Genomic DNA, 14,681 nt, shown 5'->3' on the forward strand with positions numbered 1-14,681 from the left:
CTTGTTAACTTTAAAGATTTCATCTTTAGGTGCATTAGTCGATGAACTGTGCTGAATCTTTTGGTTAAATGAAATCCCAAATGAACTCGAGGGCTTGGTGTGATCTCAAGACCTGTGGCTATTTACTGAAGAAATTCTCTAGTTCTTTCAAGTGAAGTCACAGACCAGAGAAAACTGTTTGTCAGGTTTATTCTTTCACGAACTGCTGCCTGACATGGGCCAGCCACCGTGCGGGAGGGAGCCACCACCTCTGGCCTTGCCAAGTGCAGTCTTAGTGATCACTACATGTTGTTATTTTGAAAACCACTGGTTGAGGAGTTCGTGGGGGCCTTGCCTGAGAAGGTCACGTTTATTTCAGCTGAGAGCCAGGGAGGGGGGCAGGTGATGGACTGACGCCTTCCCCCTGCTGCTCCTGGAAGGCAAAGGACTGCGTTTTCTCGGGGCTCCCCCCCCAACCCCCGAGAGAGTGGATGTAAGCAGCAGACTTGAGATCAGTCAGAATTGACGTTGTCCCAGCATTGTTCTAGGAGAAACTCTCTGATCGGTTCACAGGCTGACAGAAGAACAGCATTCATCCCCATTAGCAGTGGTTGTTAGGCCAGAAGGGGACATAGAATTCCTCTCCATCTTGAATGCGTTGAAGACATTTTCCAAGATTCATTTTCTCTCCACCTTACCACCAAGGTTTAAAACAGATGTTATATTTATTTCATACCCCCCTTTTATTTTATTTTTTGAGAATCAAAATATTTGGGGCACCTGGGGGCTCAGTCGGTGAAATGTCCAAATCTTGATTCTGGCTTAGGTCATGATCTCGGGGTCGTGAGACCCGGCCCTGTGTCGGGCTCCGCTTTGGGCGTGGAGCCTGTTAAGATCCTCTTGCTGCCTTCCCTCCCTCTCCCTCTGCTCCTGCCCCTCCTTAAAAAAATAAATAAAAATGTTCTTCTACCATCTCCTTTCTTTCTCCCTCCCACTCCTGAAGAGTAACCTGAAGTTGGTGTGAATCTTTCTCCTTTACGTTTTTCTACATTACTGCTTAAGTGTGTGTCCATAAATCACCTGTACTACTACTGTGAATTTATGAATCTACACGCACAGCCTCATACTGTACTTTTGCAACTTTGCGACCTTTTTTTCAAGATTTATCCATATCAATACATTATAAATCTTGTTTATGCACTTTAACTGCTAACCACCCTATAAACACAGCGATTTCTTTCTGCAGTCTTCTGTTAAGCGACAGTTAGGTGGTTCTTGTGCACGGTTATCAATGGCGACAGTCACTTTTGTGTTTCCTGCGGCTCATGTAGGAGTTTCTCTGGGGGACGCACCGGGGAACGGAGCTGAGGATGTGAGCGTCTTCAGCTTTATTCAGCATTTTGCCAAATGGCTCTCTCATGTGACACATCACTCACCCAGCCACCAGCAACGAATAAGAAATCCTGTTTTTCCTTATTCTTGCCAACACGTGATCGGTGTTAACAAACTTCAATTTTTGCACGTCTGATTGGCCTCAAGCGGCGCCGCAGTGGCAGATTCGCTGATTGTTAAGAAGGTTGACCATCATTTCGTATTTACTACTATTTGGTTATTGTCCTGTGGATTTCCATCCCTCTCCCGTCTCTCAGATAGGCTGCTGTAGTCTTGTTGAAATCTATGAATTCTTTTGTCAGTTGCATCTGTTACAAACGTTTTATTTTCTCACCTGTGAAAACTGTGTATGACCTCTTTTATCACACCAAAGTTTAGATTTAACAACCAGATGGACTACCTTATGCTTTTTTGTGTGTGTGCATGTTTTAAGAAATTCTCCCCACCATGATGATATATAATGGCATTCCTGATTTTTTTTTCCCCCACAAAGTTTTAAAGTTTTATCTTTTATATGCAGATCTTTCATCCCCTTGGAATTTCCTTTTGCCTAAAATGTGAGGGAAGGATTTAATTTGTTTTTCTCTCTGGGGATTCAATCATTTTAACACCATCCTCTTTTTTTTACATGAATTGTAACTCCCCCTCGGCCCTATATTGAGCTCGCACGTTCCCTGTTCACACTCGGTTTTTTGTCGCCCTCTTCGCCAGTGCTACGGTTTTCATTAGTTTGGCATTGCAGGAGTTCCTAGTATCTCCTCCCCTCTGTGCTCAGTGCTCGTCTTCCTTAGCTACGACCTATAGTAATTCTTTGACTGAGGGTCTGTGTGGTGTGTTATTTCAGTCTCTGTTCTGATCATTTCTCCATTTCACCCTCACTGATGAATGATGAGGAGTCCAGTGGGGTACTGTGTTCTAGACTGAGGGTTGTTTTTGCAGAGCAATTTGAAAACATCCCACCGTCTTTGAGATTTTGTTGCTATTGTCAGTCGGTTGTTCTCATGTAGATAACCTGTCTTTTCTGGCTAGTTGCTTTTAAGATCTCTTTGCCTTTGGTATTCTCAGGGTCGTGAGATCAAGCTCTGCATTGGGCTCCACGATGGAGCTTACTTAAAAAAGAAGAAGAAGAAGAAACAGGTTTTATTCCAGTGTGTATAAAATGTTCTCTTCAAGAAGGCTCTTTTGGTCTCAAAACACAGTGTCTCTAACACTCCTTTAGGAAGAAGCTGTTTTGCGAGGCTGCAAAATAGAAACGCTCTTTTTTTTTTTTTTAAAGATTTTTATTTATTTATTTAACAGAGATAGAGAGAGAGCACAAGTAGGCAGAGCGGCAGACAGAGGGAGAGGGAGAAGCAGGCTCTCCGCCAAGCAGGGAGCCCAATGCGGGGCCCGAATCAGGACCTGAGCCGAAGGCAGCCGCTTAACCGACTGAGCCACTCAGAAACGCTCTTGACTTGCCTGCTCTGCCTCCCTTCCTCCCAAGCGACACTTGCCAGTCCCTCCGACACCCTTCTCTCTACGCATCTGCTCCATCTCCTTACCAGCTGGCTTCCTCCACTTGGTTTCTGCCCCGTTCTGCCCCTTGCAATTCTGGCTTGCAAGGTGTGTCGGGTCCACTCATGCCCTGAGGTCTCAGCTTTGCCTACTACTGCTCAAGCCCTCATCCTCTCATTGCTTGCTCTTCTGAGAAGCTCATCCTTTTGTGTAGTCTGTGGCCTGGCTTCCCTTAGGTCAAGTGCCCATCACTGCTGTGGCCGAGCTGAGGGCAAAGGTATGAAACATTCCTGCCTGCTTTGGCAGTAGGGGCTGGGTCGGGGGGGGCAGTTTCCCAGAGGCATCCTTGAGCTTGGCCAGCCCCACACCATCCAGGTGCCTTTGCTTCAACTCAAACCTTCTGTTGAGTTTTTCATTCTAGCACCTTGATTCCAAAAAGTGAGAGTACTGAGTTATGACATCGGATGTTTCAGATACTAGAAAGATAATCCCCCTTTACACATTACTTAATTGCACTGTAGCTTATTGATCAGTCCCTTGTAGGTTTAGTTATTATGAGCAGGTGTCTCAGGCATGAACCCCTGGGTGGTCTGATACAGAGTTTAGAAGCTACACAGCCGAGAGCCCATCCCTAGACCAGTAGAACTTGCCCAAGATCTGGAGCCTCAGAACACACCGTGCACCATCCGCCAGCCCTTCTTCTAGCTCTTTCCCTTTCTCTCCTAGTACCTTAACTTTCCCATTTCTTGTGACTTTAATAAATTAATGCAATGGGTATCAAGCCCATGACTTGTGGATTTCAGCTGTCCCCAGGAATTTGGGAAATGAAGCACCGTATTATCATCAAAGAAAATATATTCTCTATTAGATCCATATAAAATATGGACCAAAGTCCTCAGTCTCAGAGTTGAAAATACCTGTAGACCCATCCTCCCCAAGGCCCACTCTCCTTCTCCCTTCATTGCCTCAGGCCGACCGACCCCTTTCATCTAGAGGGGGGTGACCTCACAGACCTGTCTTGTCCTCTCCCTCCTTGCCCCCTGTGCTTCTGTTTTGTGTAGATGAAAGTAAGACCAATGTTCACAACATTAACTTAGCTATTGATTTGCTTATATTTAGAATTCAGTCATTATTCTTCTACAAAATCTATGTGCTCATAGGTAACTTTAAAAAAATTAAATAACGTATGTGGAAAATAATCCCGATCAGCCGTGTGGTCTGGGACCGGTTACTTAACCCGCCTGTACTTTGATTTTGTCTCTAAGGCAGGATCCCAACACCTGCACCATCAGGTTACGGCGACCATTAAATGAAATAGATCTATAACGTGCTTAGCTCATGGGAAGCTCCACATAATAGTTTTAAAAGAGGAAAGGGAAGAGGGAGCCGTGGGAGGGTGCTGGTGGTCTTCAGGTTGCTCACATGTGAGGAGGGGGGACGTGGGCAGCCTGCAGGGAAACCTCATCCTCTCCCCCTGCAGGCTGGCCCCAGGGTTCCTCTCCTTGGCACAGCCCCAAGACCCGACCACAGAGAGAGCTCTTTCCACTCGTCCCTGGCCCCGCTCGTGCTCTGGGAGATGGGCGGGGGCCGGAAGGACCTGGCGCCTTCAGTTTGGCCTGACAGCCACCTCGCTGACCACGTGTCTGTTTGACCATAACTTAAAACTGCGTCATCAGATCAGAACTTGGGCTCTCTCTGCTGGGCAGCTGTAGCCTCGTCTGAAGGTGCCACAGAGAAACTGAAGCTCTGCAGGTCTCCCTCCTCCTGCTTCTCCAAGTGTCTGTGTGATCCAGTGACTTCCTTTAAAAGTCCACCCCATGTTCTGCTTTTCCCAGCATAGGGAGCCAGAAAAATCCAAAGGAAGGGTCCTCTAGGAACCACCGCGTGAACAGATAGCTGTTTGGGGAACGCGGCCAAATACTGTGTTCTCAGCATGGCATATTCAGACACGCCATCCACCGCTTGTTCATTGGTGATTACATTAAATGCTGCGTTTCCCAGGGAAGGATCTGCTCAGCCACCACCAGCTTATTCATTATTTATATACAATTAAAGGGCACGGCTCACATGAACACAAGCATATGAGAAAAGTCATTATTCATGTACAGATCAAATTGAACATTTGTCATTTCCCTAGTGACTTAACATACTCTTTGTACCTTGGGACCTCAAATTATATTAAGCACAAGAGATGCTTTAACTCTTTTATTTAGTCTAATTGTTGGCTTTAATCCGCTTGCTCGGATTATTCGGACTTGTTTAAAATTAGTCCTTGCTTCTCCTTAATATATGAAAATAGAAAAAGAGGGAAATTTCTTTTTAGTACCTATTGCATTCTAAGGATGAATGCAAATTGTTCTATGATTCTTAATGACCCACCATTAACATAGTAGGAAGCCCAGTGCATTAATGCAATGCCTCTTTTCACATCATTACTCCTAATGGAACTGTTACCAGGATAATAGCTTGACCTTTAGCTATAGATTCAGACAGCAAAATATATTCTGCTTACTCGATACCTCTATTCACATAGCATATTGAGCATTTTTGGATCAATACAATGACAATCTTTTGGCCTTGTTCTAAGGCCTCATCTGCGCATGTAACAGAGAATAGGATTTCATCTTCAGTAGATAGATCCAAGTTAAAAGTCTCTTTTAAATTTGAATGTAATCCATGAAATAGAATGTCAGTAATACGCCCAGTGGAAATATTTGCTGGTATAGGTATTTTCCGAGAAGCCTAATGCTGTGCCTTCAAGGGTCTTAGACACAGACCCAGAAGACAAAGATTTCCCTGGCTTCTTTATATTGTAACCGGATAAATTTTAACTGAAAGGAGAAAAAAGAAATAGAAATTATTGCCTTTTTAGTGGGTAACAGAATATTTGAGCCCAAGATAAGCTTAGAAGGATCTGCTTGCAAGTCCCTCACAGAGTGGGAGAAAACATTCCAGAGCCTTCCCTCTGGTTCTCCTAAAGCTTGGTCATTGACATGCGTGGTCGCTTGGGAGTCATTTTGATGTTGGCATAACCCACAGTGACTTTGTAATTTGGGACTACTGTTTTCTAGTGTGTGCTAATTTAGACACATGCGTTTCACAATCTAAGAAAAGAGGGGTTGCTATGGAAATTAATTATACAAATAATGTCACAGGGAGGGAAATGTTTACCTGCTAAGATGATATATTCAGTCATTTTTGTGGTACACATTTTCATATAAACTAACAGTGTGCTAAATACAATTATTTTCTTCTTGTTAAAATAGAACTTCGAGAACCTTTTGGCAATTCTCTGATCAGCAAATGTTATTGTGGGCATTTGGATGTAATATATAGCCTTTTTAAACTATATTCCATGAATTAAAACTTTCTAAGTAGTCTAAATTCATGAGCTGTTGTATCGGCTGCCATTAGAAACAAAACTGGAAAATATGTGTGTTCATCAAATATTTATTGACTTCTTGCTCAGTACAGGGCACTGTGGTCGGTGCTTTGAGGGAGACAAGATAAATGAGGGCCCGTGAAGTGGTCTCCGATCTGGTGTAGGAGATTCAAGAGCACACCTGCCCCCAGGGATATCACTTCGTCCGCCTCCCTCCCGAGTAGAGACCGCCGGCTTGCTCATGCCCACAGGCCACATATGGGACAGCCAGGTTGACATTCTCCCCGATCCTCAGTTCGGCTTCCTAACCATCTCCCTTCCTCTGCTCGGCTGGGGCCGGGGTGGACCCTTTCCACCAAGGCTCTTATCACAGCTACACGCTTTCCTCTTCCTCCCAGGTCCTGCTGGCACCTTGAGTGACTTCACTGTCCTCAGGAAAGATCCTGACCCCCTAGCCGCATCACGTCCAGACCTCGTGCACAGTGACCACACCTCAGCATCCTCATACAGAGCTGCTGCCCCGCTGATGCCTTCTGCTCCAGCATGATACTCTCAGTTGCCCTCACGCTATGACCCCTCCTTGCCAACCCCACTGATACTCCATTCCCTGATCCCCATAGGTTTTTCCAAGCGTCTGGGCCTTTTTCTGGCTTTGCTTCCTTCCCAGATTTGGGAAGGGACAGGGGGAGTGAAGAAAGCAGAGGTAATGAAGGCCAGCTGGCATCTGCAAGCGCTTTATGTCCCTGTCCTCCTTCCAGGACTGTCCAGCAGAATCCTGACCTGGACCAGTCCTACCATCCAGGGGCGCCACTCCCAGCTCGGAGCTGCAAGGCGCCACGGGACTGTCGCCACCCCAGGCGCGTCGGCTTCTCCTCCGCTCGGCATCCTCACGTCCTCAGTCGGCTGCTCTCCTCTTCCTCTTCTCAGAGGCAATCCCAGACATTGCCCGTACTCTCCCTACCCCTTGTCACTGAGGTCCCAGGAGTGATTGCTCCAACCTAGGCCACTTCTAAATCCACCCCAGCTCCCATTCCCGCTGGGCGCAGGGGGGTAAGTCTTCATCCTGTTCAAGGGCAGCCCCCATTTCCGGATCCTACCACCTCAGTTCTTCCAGCGTGGTTCCTATGACTGTCTCCTTCCTTCTCCTGGATCCTGCCTTCTCCAGAATGTAAACCATGCTCACGTCTCCCCAGCCTGCAGCGCCCCCCACGGGCCCCACTTCTCTTCCTTCCCCCAACTGAACCTGGTTTTTCTGGAATGTCGTCTGTGGCCGCCCCACTTCCCCCTTGAGGAGCTCCAGTGACACTTGGCAAACGGCTGTGCCTGACCCTCTCTTCTGCGCTTCAGACTGTTGGCCCTTGTCTTCATTAGGCCACTTACTGGTCCTTACGAGACCGCGCTTCCCGGTTCTCCTGATTTCGCCAGCCCTGTGTCTTCATCACCTTCCGGCTGGGGTTCCCTCTGGCTCTGTGCTTGGCCCTGCACTCTCTTCACTCCATATGCTCTCCCTGGCCAACATTTTTTTCTTGTTGCTCTAACTGCCACATATGGGTATGTGCCTCTCGGGCCCGTATCTTCTGCCTGGACCCCTTCCCTGACCTGCCGGCTTCTGTGCCGAGATAGCTGCTAGCCATCCCCGCGTGGGTGCTTCGCAAACACCCCAAATCGGCACGTCCCCAACCAAACCCAGTACAGCCCCCCTTTCCCCTCAAACGGGCCCTTTCTCCCGTATTCACCAGGTCACAGGGTACCGGGCCAGTCACCCCCACCACCTTCACTCTAATGTTTGAATGGGCCTGGTCCCCACTATTTTATCCATATTAAGTATTAGCTTTTTAACATTGTTTTTCTGGTTTAGTAGATATAAAGTGTGTTTTGCAGTTCTTTGGTTTATATATTGGCTGACCATTTCTCCTAGATACACTTTGTCCATTTATCTATAGAGACTTTTGAAGTTGTTCTTTTATTTGAATGAACTTTTTTTTTTTTTCATTTTGGTGGTAGATATTGAACCTCTTCGGTCGTATGTAGCGCAACCAGCTTTTCTCATTCTGATGAAATGCTTCTTTTTCATTCAGTAGAAGTTTTACAGTTTTATAGAGTCAAATCTGTCAACATTTTCCCTTGCCCTTTCTTTTTAAAAGAAACCTTTAAAACATTAAAACTGCCAGTATTTTAAATACCATGAAGGCAGGGTGAGCTGACCGCATGCTAGGTCTCTTGCTTGCAGGGAGCGATTGCACAGATGGGGTGTGAAAGCGCCCAAGACGGAGGGAAGCGGAACTGTCCACAGCAGCGCCGGGATGGGCAGCCACACACTGCGCGCCTTTCAAGAAGGCCACCGTCCTGTCTCCCTCGTGTCCTGTCACGACCCCCTCCATGGTCCCCCACGTGCTCACCAGGCAGCATTCCCCTGGGTGCTGGCACAACAGGCCAGAGACTGGCTCCCAGTCCAGCTGGGACTCTAAGACACATCTGCATTATTATTCGAGTACTGACTGAGTTCGTGGGAAGCACCATGGGAATGCCATCTTTTTGTGTCATCTTGCATTGTGTGTGATCTTGCCTGAGATTCAGTTTACCAACAGCAATAATCCATTGGCTGAATTTTGTCATGGTGTCAGCGGACCCCGAGGAAGCATTTTCGTCTCTACCCGTAAGACATATATACACGGATGCGGAACAGATAGAGCGGTTCCATATAGCCAGTTGCATTCCGAGGCACCATCCAGTGAGCGGGGTCCTGCCAGCCTCCATCTTTACCAAGGGAACGTCATAATATAGACGTTGAAGATACCCATTTTTAGAAATACACTTTTTTTTTTCTTCTTGGGATATATTCCTATTTCAGATCTGCGTGGTTTTATTTGTGAAAGTGTTTAACAATATTTCATATTTTCTCTCAGTCTTCACAGAAAAGTACTGCACGGCTAATCACGTGGATAAACTTCCTGGCCCGAGAGACTGGGTGCAGATTCTGCAGGATCAAATCAAACTGGCCAGAAGAAGGTTAAAAAGAGGCTCAGGTATGAATCAGCTGCTAGAAGAGAATCACCAGCAGCCCTTTCCTGAATTCTCAGACGTGGCAAAGTACAATTCTCTGCTTTAGGGCACTTTTAGGTCTTTTGTCTTTTGAAGGAAAAGTTCTATAGAATGTGCCGTGGTTTTGCATTTTAAAGTCTTACTCCAGTGAGTTTTGAAATCCACCTGAAGATTAAGTAGTAAACATTATTATGTCAGGCCATTTACGTTTTACTAGTACAAATGAAGAAGACTGCTCATCTCGTTCGTGGCCTGGTGTGTCTTCCCTGTGAGGCTGGCTCTCTCTTTTGTGATCCGCTTCTATTTGCTGTTGAGTTTTGTTTGTTTGGAGCTGCATGACTTTATAAAAAGCACCAGTTGCTTGAGGTAAAAAAACAAAACAAACAATAATCCTCCTACCAGCGATACCACATGAAATAGACAAAGGGGTTTTAAGTCACATAGATATTTTTCAAATCTGGCTTTGGCAGTTCTGAGATGGTTTTACCCAGGAACGTGAATACCAGTTGAATTATGACTATTTAGATTTGGTCATTTGACGTCTCAAATGACGGTAGGCCGATTTACCAGTGAAGCATTCCTTTGAGGTCAGTTTTCTGCCATCATGTAAGAATAATCATCTCTAGGAGGCCACAAACCTCTAGAGGTTATTTTTTAAACCAACAAATGATTCCGATCAAACGTCCGGACGCCTGGCCTGCTCAGAGCCTCCGTGCGTCTGTAGTGGGGATTGCGGGTTTCGGGGCGGCTTCCAGATGCTGCCTGCCACCAGCTGGCTGGTACGGAGGCCCAGAGAAGAGCAGAATAGCAGCGCACGTGCGGGGGCCTGGGTCTCCGCCAGACCCCCGCACATGCGCTCCCAGGGTCCCGGGAACAGTGACCGGCCCCCGGGAGAGCTCCCGGCACAGGCTGGGAACGCCCTCAGTGCGGCGAGACGCAAGCAGCAAGGGACGACCAAGTGCATCTTCGGGTGAAAAACCTTACAGCTGTCTTCCTCTGTAAAGCAGCTCTCAGGACTCCAAAGTATTTAGCCGCAGATGATTTATTATTTTAATTAAAATCTTCCCTTCCTCTTTTTTCCCCCCATTTGCTCCCTTTTACACGCATTGACGCTCTTCATAAAGAGCGGTGGACTACCGACATTTGTGGGCGGTAGAAATGTAGTGTCGCACCAGGCAGTAAGTTGTAGTGGAGCCCAGACCTGGCTTTCAGGTCCCTGCTCCTCAGCAGCCCTGCACCTCGGGCAAGTCGCTGCAGCTGCCCGGTCCTCAGTGTCTCTATCACGAAGGGACAGAAAGATGAAGCCTGCTTCACAGTTGTCACGAGGTTCCAGACGTATGTCCTACGTAAATGTCTCCATAAACAAAGCTAGTGTGTCCCCAACAGCCCCCCCCGCCCCCGCTCCTGCTGCCCCGCGTAACTGTTAGTTACGCCCCTTTGCGCCTGAGCAGGTTTTCGGGCTTGGATAATAAATGAATCATACACTTGCCCTTCCCCCAGGGCTCTCCTTTTCCTCTGTCTTCTCTTTCTTCATCGACAAATCACCGCAAATGAACGTAGCGGGGGCACGCTGCAAAGAACAGGTCTGACTTCCCGGCTCCGATCTGCCATTTCCAAATTCCTGGGACCTTCTCTGAGCCTCAGGCTCTCCATTCGTATAACAAGGCTAATACTTGCCTCAGGACTGTTTTCAGAGTTAGAATCAGACAATGTAAGTATTGCCACTAATATAGAGCCGACACATAATGCTCAAAAAATGTTCATGCCCTTACCCTCCTTTCCGTGGCCAGCCCCAAACAAAGCAGAACTATTCCTTTATCCCTGCCATTTCTTAAAACCACCACTGTCTCTTTCTCCTGGACGGAGTTGGTCAGATTTCCTCCCAAAGGGTTTGCCTTGCCGGAGTTGGCTTCCCTGTCCCTGTTCACTTCAGAACCCATTACCTTTTGCCCTCTGGCCCCACCCCCGTACAGAAACTCCTGCTGCCTTTGCGCGGGATGATCAGATTCCCGTTCTGTTACATTAACACTCCACTTGACCTGCTTGTTGATTTTGACTCCATGGGATCTCTTCCCTTGGGCTCTGGGGGCCTCCCTGTCTTTGCTTCTCCTCCCCGTTCTCCCGCACTGCCTTCGGGTTAGTCCACAGCCCCCGCCTCCTGGGCCCGCCTCCGAAACCCAGCGGCTTGCTTTCCATTCTTGGTGCTGTTGTTACTCTAACACCTCACCCAGGACTTGAACCATCCCACCATCGATGGCTCACCAGTGTGCAGCTCCAGACGTGTCCGTGTCCCAGGACCCTAGACTTCATTCTCTGAGAATTAGATACTTCCTCTAGCTTCCGGTCTTCCCCAGCTACGACCCCTTCTGCACACCCCCTTCAGCATGGCAGGCGGGCTCCTTGACAGCCAGCCCCACCCTCCTCGCCCACTTCCTCCCCTGCCATGGGCCTGGAGGTGGCCCGGCCCTTCTCCTGCCCCCGCCTCACCGGACGCCGCCCTGTTCTTAACCGGGCTGGGCTCTCTGCCTGGGAAACAGCACCTCCTCTTGTCACAGATCTCAAAGGACACTTGCTCCTGGAGCCTTCATCGGTGGCCCAGCTCTTTGGTCTTCTGCCACCAGAATAATGGCATTCCTGTCTCCTCCACCAACCCTGAGACCCCCAGGAGCAGGGTCTGCATCTGAGTCGTGTTTCTCTCCCAGGCGTGTGGCACATCGTGGACACACAGACTATGTGGTGAGCGAACGAACAAATCAGTCAGTGGAAAAAGAGTCAGTAATCCACAACGGAAAGGTCTGATTGTTCAGCTCATCCTGGTCACATGAGATCCTGGATAATATTCTCAGAGTTCCTTACCTGACATTCAAATACTTATTCCGTGGCCCCCAGAATCCACGGGATGGCAATATCCCTGAGCTCTGTCCCTGGAGACAAGGTCCCTAGGGTTCCTGGGGCCCCCCGTGGTGCTCACGTGGTTGTCCTTGAGTGCCCCTTCTTTCCTCCTCCTCCAGCGCCTTCTCTCCTTTCCTTCTCTGCCCGCTACCTCCTCAGGCCCCTTCTGATTTCCTCTCTTCTCCCTTCCTCCCCCAAGGGATCAGGGTCTTGAGTCACAGTGGCCTGACCTCACTCAGGGTAGATTCACTGAGTAATACTTAGGAAGAATAACTCCCCTAGTGGGTCTCTCACGCCTTCTTTTGCTAAAGGTCTTCTGCCTCAGCCTTACTTGCCTCACAAAGGCCCCCTTTTATTACTTCAGCCTCCTTAGACTTCAGGCTCCAGGAAAGGGTTGGGGGGAAAAGGGTCACAGTTGCATGACGGGTGTTAGCGATGACAACTGGCCAATAGAGTACACAAAAAAATCACCTCTCCTTGAGCTCTGATGCCCTGTTGGGTGCTGTGTCTCCTCTTTTATATCCCAAGTGAAATTTCATTTATTAAGCCTGAATGGTGTCTTTGCTAATAAGGATTAAGTTGGTCTTGTGTTGCTGAAATTCTACCTTGGCGATCTTGACTGTTTGGGTATGTAGGAACTTCATTTGCCTATTGGGGAAATTGTTGAGGCCCAAAAAACAGAGACGCTAAGGAGAGCCGTCAGGCCTGAGAGAAATCTAAAATTTGCCAGAGCGAAGAGACCTGAATTTAATACTCTGTAAGCCCAAAAGAGAGGGGAAGGGCCAAAGTACCCCAAGAACTGGCCACTTGGCCACCTTTTGGTTCTTCCACGCACTGCTCCCAAGAATGACACCAGCTTCTAGCCGGAGGTGGGTTAGTATGTTCGTGCGCTTCAGTTCCTCTGCTTAGAACCCACAGAAGCTGCCTGGTCTCTGCCTGCTCCACAGCGGGTGGACGGAGGAAATGGGAAAATGTGAGAAATACCTGGAGCAACTTGGGAGCTTGAGGGAAAAGAACTGTATGAATCCAGAGTACCGGTGCTACTAATTCGGGAACGACAGAGCCAACTCAAGAGGAAGGAAGAAGAGGGCTTTGTGTTCCAGAGCATGTGCCTCCAGCTGAGGAGAAGGATTACAAGTCCCTGGGGGACCTGAAAAGTTTAAGTTTGAAGAGGAACCTTTGAAGGTAGAAGACATGAAAAGGAGGGAGAATATCGAGTGTATATCGAGTGTATTGCGGAAGGCTATTTTCAGAGACACAGAAACAGCCTTTCTGGTGTTAAAAGGAAAACCACAGGCCCAAAATGGAGTCTCTTGTACTAGGGCCACTTCACCAGACTGGGGCGCGTAGTACCTAACCTGACTGCGCTTTCAACCTCCCCCCGGGAATGTGCTCTTAACTGGTCAGTCAGGAATTTTCTGGTCAGCACCAATAAAGTAATCGGTCATGTGGACCCTCTCCATCTCCCAGAGCAAGATGAGGTAATCCACCTAATAAGACCCTTTTGTCACCAAAGGAAGGTGGCCTTACCCACAATAATCCTTTTTCTGTTTATGACCTTCTTGTCCTGTCTTTTAAAACCTTCATGCTTTGCTGGAACCCTTTGGAGCCCCCCGTTTGCTCAATGGGATGCTGCCTGATTCCTGATCACTTCATAAAGCCAACTAGATCTTCACATTTACTCAGTTGTGTTATTTTTAACCCTGGAAACGGCCTACATGACTAAAATAGGGAGTTTGGTTTAAATTTCGTTTCCTCGTTGTAAGGTAGTGTGGAAACATCTTCAACGTATAGTTTTCGTACCATTCATTTTTTAACAAGGGGAAAATTCATTTGTAAGCTGGTTGGGAAAAAAGTTGATCTTGATATAAATTTATATTTGATAAAAAAAATTTGTTTCCTCATGCTGTATCTTTTATACATAAGCACACTTTTTTTTTTTCCCCTAGTGTCAGGTGCTGAGACCAATTATGGTGAGCTCCCTTCCCTGCTTCCCCCCAGCAAACACACATGCACAAGGTGGGCACTTTCCTCCACGTTCCTGCTTCTGTTTCCCACAGACTGGCCAGTGAGCACATTTCTTAACCATCCCAGCATCTGTATTAGTAAATCACAGGACACACACATTTCACACAGACACGCCTGCTTCTGCAGAGTGGGATCCAAACTGTGGACAACTCCCCTCTCCTTCCCTTCCCGTGGGAGCCTTTCACAGGCTCAGATGTTGTCTGCCCTGTTCCCTAGTCAGCATCATATTCGACTCAGGACATCTTCACGTCTGACCACTGGGTTTAGACGATCCACCTGTTTGTGATGGGCGCCTTGACACTTCTCTGCCTTCTTGGCAAGTCCCTTCTGCATCTGAGAAGGGGGAGGTGGCTCCAGGGTAGACCAAGAGACAGCACATCAGCGGCGACTTGCCAGATAGGCTTTCTCTGCCAATTTTGTCAAATACTGTTACACTTCATTCTCCTCAAGCGGCACCAAAGTGGGACTCTTG

General features: G+C 47.8%; 1 protein-coding gene across 10 annotated transcripts in view; it reads left to right on the forward strand.

Annotated features, from left to right (window-relative positions):
• Positions 1–14,681, forward strand: part of BEND7 (BEN domain containing 7) — an 88,516-nt gene that overhangs the window by 57,003 nt on the left and 16,832 nt on the right. For 9 of the 10 annotated variants that reach the window (XM_027592090.2, XM_027592088.2, XM_027592089.2 and 6 more), the window contains one exon: positions 9,154–9,273. In XM_027592090.2, coding sequence (XP_027447891.2) covers positions 9,154–9,273 — 120 coding nt within the window. Of the gene's footprint in view, positions 1–6,645; positions 6,830–9,153; positions 9,274–14,681 lie in introns of those variants that run through there. The other variant, XM_027592097.2, reaches the window with a different exon arrangement.

This window comes from Zalophus californianus, chromosome 9 (assembly GCF_009762305.2).
Source record: "Zalophus californianus isolate mZalCal1 chromosome 9, mZalCal1.pri.v2, whole genome shotgun sequence".
Lineage (NCBI taxonomy): Eukaryota > Metazoa > Chordata > Mammalia > Carnivora > Otariidae > Zalophus > Zalophus californianus.